The 22,387-nt window shown below is 47.6% G+C and overlaps 1 protein-coding gene across 1 annotated transcript; it reads right to left on the minus strand.

The window, feature by feature from the left end:
* Positions 1-372: 372 nt before the first annotated feature.
* Positions 373-1,058, minus strand: LOC117851752 (uncharacterized). The gene has a single exon (XM_034733646.2). The coding sequence runs from the start codon at positions 969-971 to the stop codon at positions 633-635; it is 339 nt and encodes a 112-aa protein (XP_034589537.1). The 5' UTR covers positions 972-1,058; the 3' UTR covers positions 373-632.
* Between the last annotated feature and the right edge of the window lie 21,329 nt (positions 1,059-22,387).

The following is a 22,387-nucleotide window of genomic DNA, read 5'->3' on the forward strand; positions in this document are numbered from 1 at the left end:
CACAGATAGTTCAGTAAGAAATACGCATTCTATGTTGGCAATTGCAGATCCAATACGTTTTGAGAAGTGACCCCTTCTGAACATACTCTGCAAATTCAACCTGGCTTGACAGACTTCTTCTCACCTGCAACATTTGTGCCAGACCCAGGTTTCAGCGAACTGCATTTTAGGATGCGGAGATTGCCCGTGAAGTTCGGCTGGTTAACATACAACCCACATGCTATATCAGAGTGCAAGGTGAACCTGTGACTGAGTAATATGTGCCGTTGACATATTGACAGAAATGATTTCGCGTCAATGCAATTTTGAGCCAGACAGCCAGTACACGAACCACATCGTACAACTCAAACACAGCAGCTTAACAAAGCAGGATAGAAGTAAAAGAGCTTTGGGAAATCTGAATCATGAACAAGTTTAAAGCCTCAACAACGTGTCTCGAGGTAGCAACAATTTCAGGCAGCTCGCTGCAAATCCGGCAGCCCTCTGCGGCATTTCCACAAACACAACGCGTGCGCTGCCATGGAATGAGAGGTTGCAACAACAGAACACACGCGAAAGCCCTCACAGCTACACAGGCAAAGGCGTAATCATGGAACAAAAACGCGGGGAAGGATTCTAGGGGGGCGAGCGGCCTACTGGTCCTCCGCGGCGGTGGCTGGAGCGGGGTGGGCGGTGAAGATGCGGCGGAGGTGGGACGCGAGGGCGCCGGACGCGTCGGCGTCGGCCTCGCGGCGGAGCGCGTCCTGGAGGTCCCGCATGCGGTGGGAGAGGACGTCGCGCTCGCGGCGGAGGTCGGCGGCGTCCTCGGCGAGGTCGCGGAGGCGGTGCTTCTGGCCCAGGGACCGCAGGCTCATCATGAAGACGCCTGCCATCAGGAACAGCTGCACGAACCCCTCCTTCCGCTTCCTCGCGTTCGCCAGCAGCCCAAGCGGCCGCCGGCCCCCGAAGCCGTCGCCGCTGACGTCCGCCATCTTCGCCTGCGAGGCTGGACTCCGAATCTCCGATCGTCGCGCTCAACAAAACGGGAGGCGAGAGGGCTGGAATGGATTCATTTTGTTTTTTGGGGTGCAGTTTGCATATTTGCGGCTAGCTCGTTCACCGGGCTACTGGGCCGGAAGGACACCGTTTTTCTGGGCTTCGTTGTAGAAAGCTTTAAACCATCTCTCTCTCTCCAGTCTCCACACACGCACTTTGCACAGTGACACACACTGACACTACACATTTTTTGTCTTAATACAAACCATCTCTTTCTGTCTCCGGTCTCCGCACACGCACTTTGCACAGTGACACACAGACACTACGCATCTATTATCTTAATACAATAGTATTAAAAGGAACCACCACGTCCACCGACACATTAATAAAAAAAGAAAAAATATATACCATTAGATTTTATGAAGATCTGACGATCTAGCCTAACTTAAAGAGTCCATATCAAATATGACTAATAAATATATGAATTTGAAATTAAAACAAAGAAAAGTATCTACTAGATGTGATAGGGTATAGGATTGAAATAGAAGTCCTTGAGCTCGCGGTCCTACGTTGATTAGATATGGTATGAGATGGAAATAAAAATGTATTTGGAAATAGATTTTTTGTTGGATAATGAAAATAACCCGAGCAGCAACCAAACACCTTTTCAAATATTTTTTAATTTGCCTTTTGTGTACGTCTTGCATTCTTGCAAGGCTACGTATGTTCTTTTCGTACCAACATTTTTTTTCTAATTTATATGTCCCAAACACTTTCTTTTTCAGCAAAATAGCACCAACATTTTTCCTTTTCTTTTTAAATTTCGTCTTACATATAAAAAACCAACCACATTCGCCACGAGGGCTTAGAAATTACCACACTTATCCAAATAAAGGAAAATGAATACACACAATTGAATTTTATGAATGCACCATGTGTAGTGTTAGCTAGAGAAGAGAACGTGTGTACCCAAAATCATCCGATCTTAACATATTGTATGTAGCTTTTGCAACAATCCCAACTCAGCTCCTGATGGACTCGCAGTCTGCAGCTCAAGGCCACGAAACAGAAGAGTGGAGACGTATAGGATGGATGCCAGCATCGGTGATAATGAGGCAGCCACATATGGCTGTAAGCCAGGATGGACCTATGTTGTAGGTACTGATTGCGGCAACACCCATAATAAATCCATAATCACTTATCACAGCTAGGTTTAACCATGTTTGCTTGAATATCTACGTATGCAATAAAGTGCCGCACCCTCCCTCCTTTTGTCTAGCTCCACCCCTGGCTATCAGGACATCTGAGGAGGAGAACACTGAGGAAAAATCCTACTAAGTGGGTGTTTGGATACGAGGTGTTAAACTTTAACAGTGTCACATCGAATGTTCGGATGCTAATTAGGAGAACTAAATATGAGCTAATTATAAAACTAATTGCAGAACCCTATGCTAATTCGCGAGACGAATCTATTAAGCCTAATTAATCCATCATTAGCAAATGGTTACTGTAGCACCACATTTTCAAATCATGTACTAATTAGGCTTAATAGATTCGTCTCGCGAATTACACTCCATCTGTGCAATTAGTTTTGTAATTAGCCTATGTTTAATATTTCTAATTAGCATTCAAACATCCGATGTGACGAGTGTTAAACTTTAACACTAGTGAGCCAAACAGGCCCAAACTTCAGCGAGAAACATGGTGACCGTCCAATGATGAGGCCGCACGTGGCTTTACTCGATTCCAATGACGAGAACTGTCATTATTGAGCCCAACTCCATTGACACGTGCTCACACCAAGGAACACCTTGACCAACACAGCGGCTGCACTACCCTCGACGTCTTAATTTCATCCGAGAGAGATTGAGAGAGAGAGAGCTGCCAACCTTCATCACCGTTGGACGTTGGCGAGTAGGGCTAGCAGTTAGAGCCAAACTATCGGGGAAAATTTGCACCCCTCCCAAGCCGAGTGGTCATAAAACCCACTGAGTGATCATAATTGTTGCTAATAATTGGGGAGGGCGGATAGTGTGACAATGAGATACAGAGAGCGCATCGGTTGGATCTAACAATAGTGTTTTGTTGATTTGCTGGTGGAGCAATTGTCGGTGTTTAGACCCAGCAACCTACCGAGGGGGTGTCCGAGGTAGTGTTTTGGTTAGTGGGACTCGTCGAGATCAAAAACTCGAAGGTAAACGCAGACACACGATTTAGATAGGTTCAGGTCGCTAGATTGCATAGTACCCTACGTCCTGTGTGTTGGTTGGATTGAATTACTTTGGAGGGGGTCCCTGCCTCGCCTTATATAGTCGGGGGCAGGGGAATATTAGTCGGATACGACTAAAGGAGTTCTAGTTTTATTACAACGAGTACTTTCCTAATCCTCGACTAATTCCCGTATTTCCATGTAGACTATATTGTTCTGCGCCATGGTCTTCATGTCAGATGCGTCTCGGTGTCCAGACCCATGTTTAGGACTATCCAAACCTTCTGGTAAGCCCGTAGATGTATGTACGACAAGACCCCGAGTACTTTTTAGTCAAATGCAGCAATTCCGAGTACTTTTGTGGACTTCACCGACTAGTTTTGGTGCTTTTCGAGTACTTCATCTGGTTGAATCTCCAAAGGTACCCAAAAAGTGCTATGCAGCTAGAATGTGCTCAAGCCTCATTTAACTTAGTCTTGTATCTTTCAACCTTGAATTTTATATGGCAGTGTGACGAAAGTCACACTCCATATGGAGTAGCCCCCGAGCCTTAGGTTGAATCGAAGAATCAAACTGAGGTTTAATCTATAATTTGCATCACTTTCCCTTAGAACCCAGAGAAAAAAAACTTTTTTGTCGGTGGACACGTGGCACACAGCCCCCAAACCTGTAGCTGACTAGTTTGATGGGTACAAGGGTCAAACTTTGGTCAGCGTGACCATCTCTAGAAAGAGATCTTATCTTCTCTCGAAATAAAGGAAACTACCAATCAGGTGTCCTAAATTATGGGGATCCTTTAAATCGAAATTCCTTCATTTACGCAGTTTTTACCATGCCACTATTATAAATAACAGAGGAAGTTATCCCTTCCGTTTTACCCTTGTCATTTGCCTTTCCAACTTCCGCACTATAGCCCTAGTGCAGCCTCTAGAGTTTGATCTCCAAACGCTTGCGCCGCCGTCCCCCCACCAAGCAGCCCCCAAGCGTATGCGATTGAAGGCGCTCATGACATCAAGGATGGGAAGGAAGGCTGCTGTGTCCAAACCTGGCGAAGGTGAGAAGAAGAAAAGATCTGACAAGAAGAAAGAGCCGCAGTTGTCATGCCTAAATATGGGAAAACCTATCAGACCATGCTGCCAAATCCTGTTTGTGCTTGGAAGCGGTCAACTCTGAAGGAAGAGGAAATCAAGGCGCTCATAGCCGCCAAATTACTCCAAGATCATAACTTCATCAACTGAAGATATGCTTATAACAACGCCTGCCCGCTGGAGACTTACCCAAATGAGACGGTAATTTTTGCCCACTTTATTGAGCGATGTCTTGCATTGCCAACTTCAGATTTCTTGTAAGGTTTACTGGATTTCTACAAATTGAAGTTGGTTCATCTAAACCCCAATAGGATCTTCCACATTGCTATTTTCATTCACTTCTACGAAGCTTTTCTGGGGATTAGGCCGCATTTTAGTTATTCTAGAACTTTTTCTGTGTCAAGCCTCAACTCTCAAGGGAACACACGTTGTTGGTTGGAGGCGCCGGAATTCAAATGCGGGAGACAATAAGCAGCCAATATTTGGATTACAAACTGATAGACTCCAATACTAGGTGGAAGGAAAATGGTGCTACATTGGCAACCATGGTCCAAAACTTCCCAAGCTGACAGGTCACCACCCCTATTGGAGCAACCGGTGGCTTGATGAATCGAAGCATGGCGATTGCCTGCAGTTGCCTGAATTGATTGGTAGAATTGCCCAGTTGAAACAAGAAGGGCTTACTGGAGTAGGAGTGGCCTTTAGCTTTATGAAGTGTCACATCCAACCTCTGCAGCAGTGATGCCATTACGGCTAGGAGTATATATTGGGATACGAGGTAGGCTACACTAGCGCAAATCAAAATTTCTACCGCGTAAAACCAGGAAGAACTACCGTATAAGGATCACAGGATTACCACTCGACGCACTACTGGTGCGGAAGATGTAGATTTGCATCGATGCAGTGAAGACGATCAACGTAGTCGTACGTAGTCGATCAACGTAGTCGTACGTAGTCGATCACGTCAACATCCAGCAGCTCCTCAACAGCTCGTCCATGTGCAGCAAGATCGCCCTCGTGCCACGGCTCGTCGTCGGCTCGTCGTGGCTCGTCGGCGGCTCGTCGTGGCTTGTCGGCGACTCGTCCAAGTGCTGCAGGTGCAACACCTCCAAGGTATCCACACGTGCAGGGAGGAAGCGTCGCAAGCCGGACTGCTAGATCCACGAGTGGCAATAGGCGAGGGCGTGGGAGGCGCGGCAGATGTGTTTCGCCAAGAGGTGTAAACCCTAGGACGCCCCCACCCCTCTATTTATAGAGGTTCCCAACGGGCCTCTGGGTCCGAGGCCCATTAGTACTTCTAAACCTAATCCAACTCGGATCAGATCCGAATTGGGCTTCCAGCCCCTTAAGTGTGTGACCCTATGGGTTCGGATATGTATAGACATGGCCCGAGTACTCCTACTCGGCCCAATAGTCGGTAGCGGCCTCTAGCAAGACGTGCCAACTCCTATACGCACACGAAGATCATATCAGACGAACCATCACAACATAATATACATGCTATTCCCTTTGCCTCACGATATTTGGTCTAGCTTCAAGCCGACCGCTCTTTCTCGATCCTGTGATTCGGAATCCCTTTGTAGGTTAAGTCTTAACCGTACGTAGCATGGCCATGCATTTTCGGATCGATCACTCGAGGGGCTCAGAGATATCACTCTCAATCAGAGAGGGGCAAATCCCATCTTGATTGACCATGTCTCATAGCATGCTTCTTGACAAACCCGAAAGCTACCTTTATAACTACCCTGTTACGGTGTAGCGTTTGATAGCCCCTAAGTAGGTCGATCCACATCTAGAATACATGCGACAATCTCAGGTCTAAGGACAAAGCATATATGTTGTTTAAAGAGAGAACTACTTCTCGTGTTGGGTCAGTCCTAGCACATGTCTCCACATGTGTCCACATTATTAGTTCAACATCTCCATGTCCATGACTTGTGAAACATAGTCATCAACTAATACATGTGCTAGTCTAATATTCATGTGTGTCCTCACATGAACTCCGACTAGGGACAACTTTAGAATAACCATACAAGTAAAGAGTTTCACATACAATTCATATAATTGCAAATCAATTCAAGTAGCCTTTAATGGATATTCAATGAACACAATATACAAATCATGAATACAAATGGAATATCATCATCTCTATGATTGCCTCTAGGGCATACCTCCAACAGTATACCGGCCTTGATGATCCATCTAGATTCTCTTCTAATGAAATCAGCACGACTGAAATCATGGTTAGGCTCAAACGAATGTTCAAGAATGTGGGTGGGGTCCCTACTATTGTGCCGGAATTCAGCGCCTTACACCCGCCAAAGCCTGTAAGTACTCGTGACTATGGCTCCCGAGTACTGATTTTGAATGTACTAGTCAATTGACTTGTCTCATTTTGCAGGAAGATGTTGCTTTGTACTTCTCCGCTCCTCCTCCTCCCGGATTTGAAGATGTCTGTGAAGCCGCTCCTCGCTTGTTTACGCGGGAAGTTATGATAGGCGATGACCACGAGGAGGTAGTCGAGTCCTCCAGCGGCACTAGTTCTGATACCGCGGATGAAGTCAAGGCCTAGCCGTCTGCTAAGGTCGGACCATCCTGCGAGTCAAAGAAGTGCTTAGCTACAAATGAGCTTGAAGCCGCGATCCCTCAACCACCGAAGAAGAAACGGATCATTATTGCGAAACAGGCCGTGAAGAAATCCATCACTGCGGATAATGTGCCCCCCCCAACCTATGAGGAATGACAAGGTCTTGAGTATCATATACTCTCAAAAGGTGTCTCCAATATCACCACCATGTCTAATTTAGATGATACTGGTGGTTTGCAGGTGATGGAGCCGGCAACAGATGCGGAGAAGGCTACTTTGGCTGCTCAAGATAAGTCACCGGTGACTGATGAGGTGATTGAGATCGATGTTGATCTGTCATCTCATGATGCAGCTGATGACCATTCGTCTGGTCAAATGGTCGACCCTGCTGGTGTAAAGACAACTCAAAGATCGAAGGGAGCACCACGGGCTAGTCAAGATTGAATTGTGGAGGTGTAGACCACGCCCAAGGTACCCTCCCCGAGCATCAAGCTCTTGCGCTTGACAGGAGAGCCCAAGTTGAAGTTAAAAAGATCGTCCAGGTAATCCTGGTTCTCCTGCGAGTACTTATTGTATCGCGTTAGCTTTTCTACTCAACTTTGTGAGTTCTTGGTTTCATAGGAAATCCTCGGACATGGAATTGTCAAGGCCTAGCAAAAAATCCAGTACTTATGGCCTTGGCCCCTCAGCAAAAGATCTTGCCCCAGCGCTGCCAACCCTCATGCCTCAAGAGCAACCTGAAGGGACAACGAATACTCCGGGTGCAATAGCCAATGTGGCTATGTTGATGCATAAGGTAGTCAAGTTAGTGGCAAATGTAGAAGTGCCAGCCCCCGAGCCATTGTCCAAGGGTCCAGTAACTACTCCTGGCATCGTGGCCTCTCCTGTAGCCCCCGAGCCAGTTGTAGAAATTGAAACGGCATTAGCTCTAGAAGCCATGGCGATGGAAGCTGCCGCGGCTGGGCCATCAGGTAGTCATGCCTTGGTGCCGCAAGGAGAATTCAATGCAGAATCGGGAGCTGAGAAGGAAATCTATCTGGAAGATATCCAATTGATTGACGACCCATTGCTGAACCCAGAGATGGTGTCGCTAATGATGGAGTCGTATTGTCGTCGGGGCAACTATATGCAGGTATATCCTCCTGCCCTTGTCTCGTTGGAGATAATTAATAAATTTGTGCTCGTGAATTGACACGAGTACTGATTTTGTGCTGTAGGACATCATTTAGTGCTCCCGCCGCAAGTCACAGATGCTTGAAGGGTATGGAGATACAGTGCTTCGTGCGGAGGCGCTGGAGGAGGAGCTTGCCAAAGAGAAAGAGTACTCCTTGTGATTGCTTATGAAATTTGATGGGACGGCCGCCGAGAACCGCAATCGCATCCAGAAGATCACTAAACAAAAGGATCGCCTTATTGGGCAGAAGAGGTCCTTGAGCCAGAAAGTCAAAGGTAATCCTCTACTCTTGCAACTTGTGTCTGTTGATTCTGCTATGTAGTCTTTAACTTTTTTTATACATCCATGTATAGCTTTGAAAAAGGCTAAGAAGGATCTCCAGACACAGGTCACGGATTGGAAAAATTCTTATTACCGTGTGACCGACCAGCATGACAAGCTTGTACTTCACGTGGAGAAGCTGGAGCATCGCCTTGAGAAGGAGAAGAAGATGCGCGAGGATGGCGAAATCGATTTGGTCAATGTCATGAAGATCATTCAGGAGCGGGAGGCTGAGATGATGACATCACATCCACTTTGAGCAAAATTATCAAAGTCGCCCAGCCAATTGCGGATATGGTTGAGCCACGAGTTGAAAGCGTGGAGTCTCATCCGCTGGCAGATATACTCAGGGATGTGCCGGAAAAGCTTTCTGGCTATATTCATAGAATGGCTAAATCTGTTACCCAGCAAGTCTTGAACTTCGTGAAGTCTTTCTACCTCCGACGATCACTTCAAGGAAATTATGCTGGAAATGGATCCCATTGCTCAGAAAGGGGTTCAGCAATTGAACCTTGAGTAGATCTATATCAAGCAAAAATTAGTATTGTAAAGAAAATAGTTATGGATGCTCGATATGTAATATATATATATATATATGTCTTTGTGCAATTATTTTTTTGCTTTGCAACTTGTTATTTTTAGTGCCTCTCACAATTAATCCTGATGCTTGCTCGTACGATTAATGTGAGTGTCTGCGCACAAGGCTTCTTTTGTGAGCCTCATCAGATGCACATTGTAGAGTACTTAGGACGCGTGTCCTTTTGTGGAACGCGAGTATTCGAGCTATCTGGATAGTAGACTACTGGGTGAGTAATCTCTTTAGGGTTTCGACGATTAGAGCCTATCTTTACAACTTCCCTGAGTTGTACTGACTTGTTATTACAAGCCGCGACTAGACAGATTTATCTGGTGAATAGTTACTCAGGTAGTTAATTAACTCCTAAGGTAATGATGGCTTCGTTTTTGCAAGTCGCCAAGGAATAGATTTGTCCAAAGAGTTAACTAACTCATGAAGTTTACTATATACTTGCTTTGCAAGCCGTAATTGGACGATTTTATCCAGTGAGTTGAATAACTTATTAGAATTTTGCAGACTTGTTATTACAAATTGTATTTGGGCAATTTTACCCAGGGAGTTGAATAGCTCGTTGGAGTTGTGCGGACTTGTTATTACAAGCCGTGATTGGGTGATTTTGCCCAAGGTGTTGGATGGCTCATTAGGAGTATTGCGAACTTGCTTCTGCAAGTCGCAATAAGGCAGAAATAAGTAGTCGAATTACGATGAAAATATGACTGCTTTGTTGAGTTGTAAAACTAAATTAAGGATAAAATTGACAAAGTTGCTCGATGTTCCATGAGTTGTCGACGTCTGCACCAGAGGGGTGTTGTAGTCGATATGATCCAGGTCTAGTGATCTTGGAGACAGTGAAAGGCCCCTCGCATGGTGAGTTCAATTTGTGCAGCTCCGTGGTGTCCTGGATATGGCGAAGGACCATGGCTCCTATGTTGAACGATCGTTCTTTGACATTTTAGTCATGGTAGCGGCGGATCCCTTCGAGATATCTTGCGGACTGGATGAGTGCTGCGCAGCAAGCTTCTTCGAGGCTGTCAATATCTAGACATCTTGTTTCTTCTGCGGTGCCTTCCTTATACTGCTCGATTATTGGGGATTTCCACATGACGTCAGTGGGCAGCACAGCTTCAGATCCATAGATGAAGAAGCAGGGCGATTGCCCTGTAGGCTTGCATTGTTGGGTACGTAGCCTCCAGAGTACATTAGGTAGCTCCTTGAGCCACTTACCTCCCTTGGTGTTGGAGATGTCATGCAACCTTTTCTTGAGAGCATCTAGCGCCATCCCGTTGGCGCGCTCAACCTGGCCTTTGTCCCACGGATGAGCGACAGATATGTACCGGACGTTGATCCCACTGTTCTTGTAGTATTCCCAGAACCTATGGTTGTTGAAGTTTGAACCTAGGTCTTTGATTATACGATTGGGGAAGCCGTAGTGATGAACAACTTGTAGAGGAAGTCGAGTACTCTGTCTGCTTTGGGGCAGGTGACTGGCTTTACCTCGATCCACTTGGTAAACTTGTCAATGGCCACCAGAACTCGGTTGAATCCTCCAGGCACCGTGGGTAGTGGGCCAATCATGTCGAGCCCCTAGCACGCAATGGGCCAAAAGGGTGGTATGGTGATCAGCTTGTAGGCAGGAACGTACTGCTGCTTGGCGAAGAATTAGCACTCTTGGCATCGGCGGACTAGTTTCTCAGCGTCAGCGAGAGCTGTAGGCCAATAGAACCCTAATCTGAAAGCTTTATCTACGATTGTGCATGAGGATGCGTAGTTACCGAAAATGCCTTTGTGGATCTCCTCCAATATGTCCTTGTCGTCTTGCTATGAGACGCACTTCATGAGCACTCCTGACGATGAGCCTCTTCTGTAAAGCTTATCTCCAACTAGAACATAGTTCTTGCTGCGCCATGAGACTTGTTCTACTTCTTTCTTATCTGCAGGTAACTTATGCTCTTTGATGTAGTCGATGAAGGAAGCGATTCAGTCTACATCGATCATGATAACCTCCCGATCTGGTGTGGTAGGATCTCGATCAGTGGTTGTCGATGGTGCCAACTCTATTGTGGATGTCTTGTGTAGCTCATGGACGAAAACTCCTGCTAGAACTTGAGCACTAGTAGATCCGAGCTTTGATAGGAAGTCCTTCAATTGTTGTAGGGCTTGATCTGCCTCCTCGGTCAAAAGAAACTTGTCTTACCGCTTGAGTAGTTTGAAGAAGTGTAGGCCCCGTTCTCCAAGCCTTGAGATGAAACTGTTGAGGGCCTCCATGCATCTGGTCAGTTTCTAGACATCCTTAATGCCTATGGGGCATGCATATTAGTGATGATGGAGATCTTCTTGGGTTTAGCTTCAATGCCTCGGTGACCAATGATGAACCCTAGTAGTTTCCCAGAAGGCACGCCGAAGACGCACTTTGTCGGGTTGAGCTTCCACCGGAACTCTCGCAGACTTGCGAAAGTTTCTTCTAGATCCGCAATCAGGTCGTCAGGATTTCTAGTCTTTACAACCACATCGTCCATGTAAGCCTCCACATTGCGGTTTAGTTGCTTCTTGAAGCACTCTTGGATAGCCCGTTGATACATTGCGCTGGCATTCTTCAGCTCGAAAGATATTGTTGTGTAGTAAAAAGCTCGGTATGGGATGATGAACACGGTCTTGATTTGGTCTTCCTCCTTGAGAGCTATCTGGTGATACCCTGAGTAGCAATTGAGGAAACAAAGGAGGGCACATTCAGTTGTGGAGTCAATGACTTAATCAAACCTAGGGAGCCCGAAGAGATCCTTTGGACAGTGCTTGTTGAGGTCTGTGTAGTCAACGCACATCCTTCATTCATTGTTGTTTTTCTTTCACACCAGGACGGGATTAGCGAGCCACTCTAGATGATAGACTTCTTTTATGAAGCCCGCCGTGAGTAGTTTGGTCAACTCTTTTTTGATGGCTTCCCTTCTGTCTTGGGCGAATTATCGTAGGCGTTACCTTTTTGGTGTAGCTTTTGGATTTACGTTGAGTGAGTGCTCGATCATCTCCATGGGCACCCCCGACATATCTGCTGGTTTCCTCGTGAAGATGTCTTGGTTGGCCCGGAAGAAGCTGACGAGTGCGCTTTCCTATTTAGGATCTATCCCTGCACCAATCAAGGCTATCTTGGAGCTATCACCAGTCTCAAGGTCAATAGTTTTGATGTGTACTTCACTTGCCAGCTTGACCTTGGTTGCCCCCGACTTCTTTTCTGGAATCTTGAGCTCTGATGGGGATAGCTTCTTAGATGCGGCGAAGACTTGCATCATCGAGTTTGGTACTTGAGTAGTTGTTGCTAGCTCTACAACTTCTGTGTCGTAGTCGTACAACATCTTCAAGTCTCCATGTAAGGAGAGTACTCCCTTGGGTCCTGGCATCTTGAGTACTAAGTACGCGTAGCGTGGGATGACCATGAATTTGGTCAGTGCTAGTCTTTCGAGGATGGCGTGGTATGATGTTTTGAAGTCCGCCACCTCGAACCGGATGTATTCTGTCTGGTAGTGTTCTTTGGTTCCAAAGGTAACTGGCAAAACCACCTGTCTGAGGGATACAACCGCGTTGCCCGGGACAATCCCATATAATGGAGAGTTTGTTGGGGTGAGCATATCGTTGACATCAAGGCCCATTTTCTTCAGTATCTTGGCGAACAGGACGTTTAGACCGCTGCCGCCATCGATGAGTACTTTGGTAAGGTTGGAGCCAGCGACAACCGGGTCCAAGACGAGGGGATACCATCCTGGATTTAAGAAACTAGTCCATTGGTCCTTCCTGGAGAAAGGTAATTGGCACCTCGGACCATTGAGGAACATTGGCATTGCAGGTTCAATGGACATTATCTCTTGAAGAGTGAGTTTCTAGGACCACTTAGTAGCAGTACCTGGGTTCCGCTGAAGGTGATGTTGATGGTGTTGGATGGGTTCCGAAACTTGCCATTGCCACCATTGTCTTCGTCTTCCTTGGCCTTGCCCTTGTCTTTAGTGCTAGATGGCTCCGGTAGGTCCTTCATGACTCTGCGTAGACTGAAACAATCTAACGCAGAGTGCTTGTGGTATGGGTTCCATGGGCACTGTTTCTTTAGGAGCTCGTTGAATGAGGGCCTATCTTGGTTCTTGCCACCACCTTTCTTGGACGACTACGAGATTTCGGTTCTAACATCCCGAGTAGTTATTTCGGATATCATTGTTGGGGCGATCGTTGCGGTTCTTGTCGTTGCGTTGGCTATTGTTCTGATTGTTGTTGTTTTGGACCCTTGTTGCGGTTGGACTTGAACCTTTCGATCTCCTTATCTTCTTCACCTGCCAATGTCTGTGCCATAATCTTGAGAGTTTTGACATCAGCGGAGTGTCTTCTGTCAAAGTCTTGAAACATCCGGCGATCGCGGAGGCTGTTCTGGAAGCAGTTGATGATGTCACGCTCTGTGATATCCACGATTGTGGTCTTCTTGTTGAAGAAATGACGTAAGTAGCTCCGCAGGGTCTTGTTTTCTTGTTGCTTGACCTGGAACAAGTCAATCCTGTAGCCAGGGCGCTGCATTACCCCCGCATAGTTGTTGGTGAACGCCACCTTGAGGTCCTTCCACGAGTCGATGGAGTTCTTTTCCAATGACTCGAGCCATGTGAGTGGCACCGCCTCCATGCAGATGGGGAAGTAGATGACTTTGGTGTCATCATTTCCCCCAGCTGATTGTACTGACAGCGAGTAGCACCGAAGTCATTGGACTGGGTCTTGCTTGCCATCGTACTTGGTGATGCCCGGGGTTTTGAACTTTTTGGGTAGAGTTGTCCTCCTCATGCGTCTGGAGAAGGCGGGGAACCCGTCAATATCATCTTCTGGGTGTTCGACTTCTTGCTCACGCTCGTGGTGCCATCCATCGATGATGGTATGGGCATCACGGCTGGCATTGATCTTGTTGCGGAGGTCTCCTACTGGGCGTTCAGGCTATAGGTCAGCCCCACAGTGGCCACGGCCTCCCGAGGATCCTACCTGACTACCTTTAGCTCCAGCTTGGCTTGGTCTGGTGCCTCTGGGTTGACTTGATCTGGACGGAGGGCCTTTATGGCTGCTGTCATATTGACTTTGCTGGGATGCGGAGCGTTCGACTGACTGTATTGAATTTTGCTGATCGAGTTGTTCGTCCGCGAGTTTCGCCAGTTCAGCCCAATGTCAAGTGCACTTGTTCTAGGGCATCGCGCGGGTGATGAGATCAATAGACGTGACGGTAGCCAGGGGAGTACGATGATGACGCATTTGCACTGCTTCAAAGGCGTTATCCAGGTTCTGGATTGGTAGGTCCACTGCAAGGCGGCGGCGGTGCTCTGCTCTTGTCGCGTTTCTTGCTCATCGTCAAGTTCTTTGAGCTTCGATCTCTTCTCTAGCAACGCTGGCGGTGAGCTCATCCTGCGAGACGTCATCTTGGTGACGCTCATGTCGTGGGTTTCTATCCCGTCGCTCTTCTTCTTCGTCCTCTTGTCCAGCAACAACGGCGAAGAGTCTCACTCTGGAGAGTAGCTTCCCGAGCTTGAAGTGATGACCTCCATGGTGCCGCCTTCCTCGTAGATGGGCGACAAAGGAGCTCCCTCCTGGTATGGGAGAGTGTCAAGGTAGGCGAGGAGGCACGAATCGTCATCCTTGGCAAGAGTGGGTGGCTTCATTTTGGACCAGTAGACGAATCTGTCTTTGGGAGTTGATGTGATTACCAGGCCCTGCTGCGAACCTGATAAAGGAGTCTCCTCGTCTGTATCCAAGTAGTAGTCGAGCTCCTCAATCATATCCGTATCGGATTGTGATTTGGACAGGACCGCCTGATAGACAGTGGTCGCGTTGCGGAGTCCGAACGGGATTCGACTCTGGTGGTAATCCGACTCGCACGATGGCTTATGTGCCGGCTCATGAAAATAAATTCGGCTGACGGAAGAAGTCGAGTTGTACTCGGACTCATCCCCCCATCCTCTAACTAGGTCAGAAATTGAAAATTCGCCGAAATTCTCGATGTGATCCTCCAGATCATGGGTTGTCTCCCCAAAGTATCGCTTCACCATGTGCAACTCCTTCGTAGCAATTCTCCATTGTTCTTCCCACATCCTTGCTTCCTCTTTAACTTTTTCCTTCCTTTTCATCAGCTTCACCAGAATACCTTTAGTCCTAGCATCCCATTCAGGATGAACCCACTTAAACACCACGCATTTCTCCCCTTCACGCTGTAAACACTGATTACGTTCATACAATTCTCCATTTACAACACTAACTTCAAGAGTACAAGAAAGGTTTATTATAATTGAAACAAGTTATTGTTTTCCTTGCAGCAGGATGCATACTGGTGCCCAGGGTTGTCAAATGTCCAATCCTACCTCACTTGGAGAGCATACCCATGCTCGCACTTGTTTTCAGGATCCACGACAATAACATCACGGTTAGGAGACCCCGATCTATTGCCACCAATGACTCCAAGCACCTCTAGAAGTTAGTAAAATATAAGAACCTATCAAATTACAAACTAATTGCATCACCAAAGTCATCATAACTTGAAATTAATGTTTAGTTTTGCACTTCATAAACTATAGTCTATCAACTTCTAACACCAATTGAAATGCAAATCTAAGGGTATGATGAAATCAGAATCTAGTATCTTCAACCCAGATCCCCAAATCCAGAAATCACCTTCCCTAGGACGATAGGGGAAAGTAGCGGCACAAAACAAGGGACTGACCTGATCGTAGCTCCTCCTCCTCCCGTCACCGCTAGGATGCGCCATTCCTGCCGCAGGCCTTTACAGATATGCGCACTGACGCTCTTATCCTTGCCACATCCAACAGGAGCGTGGTGCCGGTGAGTCTCTTGTAGTAGTGTACGCCATGTTGAGAAATGAGAAATATACTCGATTCTTGGGTCTGCAACTGGCATGTGGACCACATTTTTAAGTAGCAGAATATATAAAATGTATCCTTCATATAACACACATAGTTTATGTCTTAGTGGTAGTGTTGTCTCAGCCCTTTCTAGAGGTCACAGCTTTGATCCTTGCTATGGACATTCTTTCCTTTTTATTTTCCTTCCCTTTTTTCATCTGACTAACGTAACTTACCAAAACTTCTGTCACCAACTCACCCTAACATAATTTACCAAAACTTCTACCACCAACTCACCTGAAACTTACATGTGGGACCCGGTTGCGGTAAAGACTCCCCACCCGATTAGTAACAGGTTCGACCCACGGGAGGAGTACATTTTTCTTTTATTTTACCGCCTATTTATCAGTTTAAACTTACATGTGGGACCCTAGTTGGTTTATAATATTTTCGTGGATCTTATATCGTCACAAAACCATTATGAGTGACAATTTCTTTTTAGCTACAGTGGTAACTTTTATGACGTTCCATAACTTTGTCACTAAATTGCTCGAATGTGAGACTTTATGATGTTTTCAACTAGAAACATCATAGATCTATGACAGGAACAAATGTGTCATAAAATTCTTGTCATATATCGTAGTGGTAGCAAAACAATGGTAGTTAATGACATCGTAGTTGATGCTATGTACTTCGGTCATCAGTCAAGGTTTGGTGTTTCTCCTTTCAATATTGGTCTAGCACATAAGATGCTCCTTTAGAAGTTTAGCTGACAGCAGAGAGAGCACTCAGAGAAGTGTACGATGAAGAAATAGGTAATGATTGTGAACCGGTAATCTATACAAACTGCATGTACAAACAAGACAGTAATTAACTTTTTTTTGTTCCTGCGTGGTAGGATATGGTACATTCATGACATTCCAACGATGCTTGAAATTGATGGAAAATTACTTCAAGGAATGTTTGGAGGGCATTTCGACCTTAGTATAACAACAATGAATGCAATTGTAAGGCTATATACCACCAATCAGATGATGGTATATATGTATGCAAGATGGACTGAGAAGAGATGGAGACACTTCCTACCGGTGGATTTTGCGGTATGTTCCTAGGGTTAAAATTTAGGTAGTGGCTGACAGGGAAAATAAAATTAGGGTATTCTTCATATAAAGTGACCATTGTATGAACATGGATAACATGCAGGTGAATGCTTTCAGAGGAGATGGGTATGTAGCTTCAGAGGAAGTAAAAGAAATGTTTGTGAACTACCACATAACCTACAATGTTGCTGAATGCAGGCTGGTAAGCTCTAAAGGAAACATCATAAATCAAGCTTATGGTTGAGAACATTAGTGCACATCTAAAACAAACTAATGCATTCTATTGTTTATTTTGTAGGTGATAGCGCCAGAGCTAATACACTGGCATTGGTGCTTATACGTGTGGGATTTTGAAAGAGAAAGAGTTATGGTATTGGATCCAATGGACATGCCATTTGGGGAACATCATATGGCAAAGAAGCACAAATTGGGTGTCAAGATCATGCATGCTGCTATATACAAGAATCCAAAGAAAGGTACTTCCCGGGTGCATGTGGCAATATGGAATCCTGGGAGGTAGAGTATTTGACAGTTCCTGGTGCACATGGGAACAGGTACATAAATAAATAAATCAATGTGACAAAAAAAGATAACTTAAACTGTATGAATGGAAAGAATGCATCACTATCTAACAGTATCTTCTATAATGAAGCAACAACTCTGGATTCTACACAATGTTTTATGCAAGACACTTTGATGGGCAGTACCTAACAAGGATTTTAACACCAGTAAGCTGTTGCACAACATTTCAAATGTAACTAATGTTTATTGTGATAGTAAAATTGATATGAATGTGAACTTTGATGCAGGAGGCTAATCAACTTCAGAAGTGTTGTAACATGTTGTGCCAGCTGCTAACTATGTTTGGAAACATGGGGCAGCCACCTGCAAGTATTATGGAGGCCATGAGCGGCAGGTACTGAAGTATGTAGAACCTGAAGCACGTATTTTGAGCTCTGTGAACAATGCTTGGCTAGTCTCTAAGTATGTATGAATGTGAAGCGTGACATAATTGCTTCTTCGTTAAGTACCATTCTGTAACAGGGCCAGCGATAGACATGCGAACTTTTGCTGTTTTAACAGTGTGTCGTATAGGCCCTCCGAATTGAATCATTTTGCGCTACAGATGCATTCTGGATATCTGTTATGAATGTGCTCATTACCTCACTTTTTTTTTTGCATTAATCTGATGAGAACTTGCCCTCGAGTAGTGTTTTGAGTCAAATGACGGCGAGATTTAACTTACATTCTCGTACTTGGGCTGCTTTCAAGCAACATGGGTCGATCTGCATTCAATAACACATGAAGAAACATTGACTTCTATGGGCCAGGCCCATCTACAGCTCGCCAAGACCAGTGCCCTAGCGTCGTAGAGATGAGGTAGCTGAACCAGCGGGTGTCTGCCGAAGAGATAAGGAAGCAGGGGTGGGGCGGTAGCGCCGTGCGGTACGACGGCGTGACCGCGGAGAGGGAAGGCGGCGGCGGCGTAGAAAGAGGGAAGGCGGCAGGGTGCGGCAGGGCGGCGGCGGCGTAGAGAGAGGGAAGGCGGTGGCGTGCGGCAGGCCGGTGGCGGCGGTGACGTTGAGAGTTGGAAGGCGGCGGGACGCGGCAGGCCGGAGGCGATGACGGCGGCTGCGACAAAGAGAACCTTTGGAAGCGGGGTGTGGCAGGCCGGCGGCGACGGCGGCGACGAGCACGGCGAGCAGAAGGTGGCGAGCCACTGGAGGACGGCGGCGACGAAGAGATTGCGAAGGAAGCGACAGAAGACATGTTCGGCGAGCACAGCGAGCAGAAGGTGGCGGCCGGCGGCAGGCCACTACGGCGAACGGCGAGCAGGAGGACGGCCGGTGGAGGAGGAGGACAGCAAAGAGTCTGTGGGGCCATGTGAAAGCAATACAGTGTCAAAAAGAAAAATATCAAGTGAATACGAAATAAACAAATGGTCAGCACGAATCTTGACGCGGTAATGGGCGGCCCAGCGGGTGTCCGCTGCATGGCATTTTCCGAAGTGACCCCGGGACGTCGGAACTGTTCCCTTGAGGACTGCATGGCACAGTGCGATCACGTCCGTCTCCAGGCTAGGTAATCCGGGGCCCCTTCCCCGTCTCCACAGCATGTACGATTGGTCGAGCTAGCCCGCCAGCTAGGCTTGTCTGCCTCGTGGTCTGTCTCGCTTCAATCAGCTACTGTTTCATTGTCACCACTCAATGCTGACTCGTGTAGCCCACACATGCTCTACCGACTAGCGGGTCTAGCCATAGGCGGAGCTCCCCATACAGCAGCAGGGTGGGGCACCTGCCAGCTAACCGCCGGCGCAAATACCCCCCACCCCCTCGTCGCGCATCCGAGCAGGGGCAGCGCCATGGCTGCGCGCAGCTAACTTTTATCTTCCCGTCAGGCATCAGGTCTCAGGTTGAAGAAAGAGGAAAACGAAGAGGTATACGTCTCAAAAGAATTAAAGCCCAGGTAACGATATGCCCAGCAGCAACACATTGTAAGTTGTGACCAGTGACCCAAATTTACCAATCAGCTGAAGTAAACGTAACAAGCACAAGCATGCCGTCCCTTCTGCTAGACGCCTGTACTGCTCGTGCCCGGCGATGCCTCAGCTGCTAGCTAACTTTTTCTCCACAATCGTTGCACGTTTTTATTAAGCAGAAGACAGTAAACGAAATCACTACCGGAAACGGAAGGTTTGCCGTGTGCCTGGGGCACATGGCGAAGCCCCTAAAACACTCAGCAAACCCTTCGCCGAGTGTAACACTCGGCAAAGGGCACACGGCAAAAAAACTATCGGCAAACACTAGTTTGCCGAGTGTTTTTTGTCGGGCACTCGACAAAGAGATGCCGAGTGCCCAAAAAACACTCGGCGTACTTTTTTTAAAAAAAAATAAAAAAAACAGCCGCCCTCACGCACCCACGGCCGTCGTCACCCACCCACGGCCGCCGCACCACCACCACCCACGGCCGCCGCACCACCACCACCCACGCCGCCAGCACCACCACAGCACCACCACCGCACCACAACAGCACCACCACCGCACCCAGCCGCCACGCCCGCCACCACGACCCCACCTACCACGGCCATCGGCCACCCCCAGCCGTCACGCCCGCTCCCGCCCACCACGGCCTCCGCCGGATCTGGCCCGGAGGAGGGGCGGCGCGGCAGATCTGGTCGGGAGGCAGGGGCGGCGGCCAGATCCGGCCGGGATGGAGGGGGCGGCGGCCAGATCCGGCCAGGAGAGGGGGCGAGCGTCGTCGCCCACCGGAGGAGAGGGAGGGGACTCGCACCGCCTGAGGAGGAGAGGGAGGGGAGGGGAGAGGCACCCCCCGCGCTGGAGGAGAGGGAGGTGAGGCGGCGCCCCTCGCGCCGGAGATGGAGGGGCCGGGCCAGCTCGGGCACGAGGGAGGCGAAGGGGCGCCGGTGGCAGGGAGAGGGAGGTGGGGCGAAGGAGGGGGCGCCGGTGTTGTGGAGGAAGGAGGCGTCTGGGCGCTGGGAGGCGGGGGGCCGGGGGGGCGTGTCTGAAGTAGTTTTTTTTAGCAAACGTTTCTTTTTTTCTTTTTTTCTTTAATTTTTTTTTGCCGAGTGCGAAAAATAAAACACTCGGCAAACTCTTTGTTTGTCGAGTGCCAAAATGAAAACACTCGGCAAACCTTTTGTTTGCCGAGTGTATGTAATTATTTTGCTGAGTGTTTTTCACGAAACACTCGGCGAAGAGAGTTTTGCCGAGTGTCCGAAGGAATACACTCGGTAAACAAAAAAACACTCAGCAATTAGAGGATTCGGGTAGTGAATACAAGACTTTAGCAAGCTTACTATTGCAGCAACCGCTGCTCGCCTGCTTTGAACCTTGCCCTGGTGAGCGATGCCGCAACTTCCTAATTCTGATGCTCTGACAGCAATTAGCGTCTCTACTCTATTCATATGATTCCAAGATAGACGTGGTATCAATTTGTGATATAGTGATATTAGTTATTATTTAATGTCGCCATATGTTTCTGCCCCACCTAAAATTTCGAGTCAGCTCCGCCACTGGGTCCAGCTATGCTAGCTTCGATCAACAGGATAGATATACGTATGCATGAACTGTTGGGCTGTTTTATTTACTTCAGATCTCTTCCTGGATACAATACAACACGCTTGCTCGTGAAGTCTGAAAACCATGTCTTGTTTTATGGCCGCGCTGCACAGCAAGAACTACCAGGCAGACACAGTAACGAAACTCGATAAAAAGAACAAATGAAACGCGAGAATAAGGGAAACGACGCAGACAGATCCGCGTGCTGTACGTGTGACTGTGCCCAAAGGCCCGAACCACTGTGCGCTGCTGTCATTCAGTGCCGGCAGGCCCTCCGATGTCACGGCGCCTCCACCAGCCTGATCGGGCACGGACAGCCAAGGGCCGGAGCCGGACCAGACGAACTGGGAGATCCTTGCTGCCAGTCTGCCAGGCGCCGTAATTGGCAGTGGGAGTGGGAGCATTTTCCTGTTCGTTATCCTTTTGTGTTCTCGCCCCTCTTGTCCTATTGCCTTTTGGCCTCTTCCTCCCAGCACACGCTGCCCTGTCTTCTGCTCCTCCCATTATTGTTGCATCTATCACGTTCGCAGCTTTCGACTCCTTTTGTTTCTTCAATCACTTCGTCGGACACTGCTCACGTGTGTAAATGCATGCGATCGATGAACACTCCGTTTAGTTTTCAACCTTGATAGAATCTAGTACCATCTTTCATCATCACGCGCGACAAACCATGGTATTTGGATTCAAAACAAGTGATCACTGTATTTTTGAGATCTCAACAGTGCGTTCAACTCACTGTGTGTGAATCCGAACATAGCCTCCAGCACTGTGCGTGAGCATTCGCCGGCAAGCACGACGTGGCATAGTACTCCCGACATTTTCAGAGCCGAGCTTTTACTGCAAGAACTCTGCCCCTACTCCAGTTCTTGAATTCGCTTGGTCCCATCGTTTGGAAACTGATCTCAACTGCCCCGTCTATCGTGTCCCGGCCGCCTCCGTATGTCTGGTGGTGCTGCTAAGCGTTTGCATTAGATTAACTGCTGCTGCGAGCTTACACAGCCGGTCAAGCAGCTCGTGGTTTTGTCGATCTGGACCTCTCTGCTCTCAAGTTATTACCGTAAACAAAAGCCAGAGTTTCAGACTAGTTGTCTGGGCGGGACCTGCTCCAATCACGGCCCCCGTTAGTCGGATGGCACTGGCTTATCCGTGTTCACCAAAGTTTAATCCAGTGTGCTCCAGACGGGAGCTTTGTCTTACATGTGACGTCAGAAAACTCAGAAGCACAAACTACTGTCATACACATGTGAATGATTTTTCTTTTAGAACTACCAATCCGCGCTAAAGATCATATCGCCGATCTGCAGCTGTCAGCCAGGATAATTATTCTTGGATCTAGCCAATGCGTGCTTGAAACATGTGTCATGATTAGCTAGCAGGACGCCATTTGATCCTATGGAGTAGAGCATGCAGAAAGGAC

Source organism: Setaria viridis, chromosome 4 (genome assembly GCF_005286985.2).
Source record: "Setaria viridis chromosome 4, Setaria_viridis_v4.0, whole genome shotgun sequence".
NCBI lineage: Eukaryota > Viridiplantae > Streptophyta > Magnoliopsida > Poales > Poaceae > Setaria > Setaria viridis.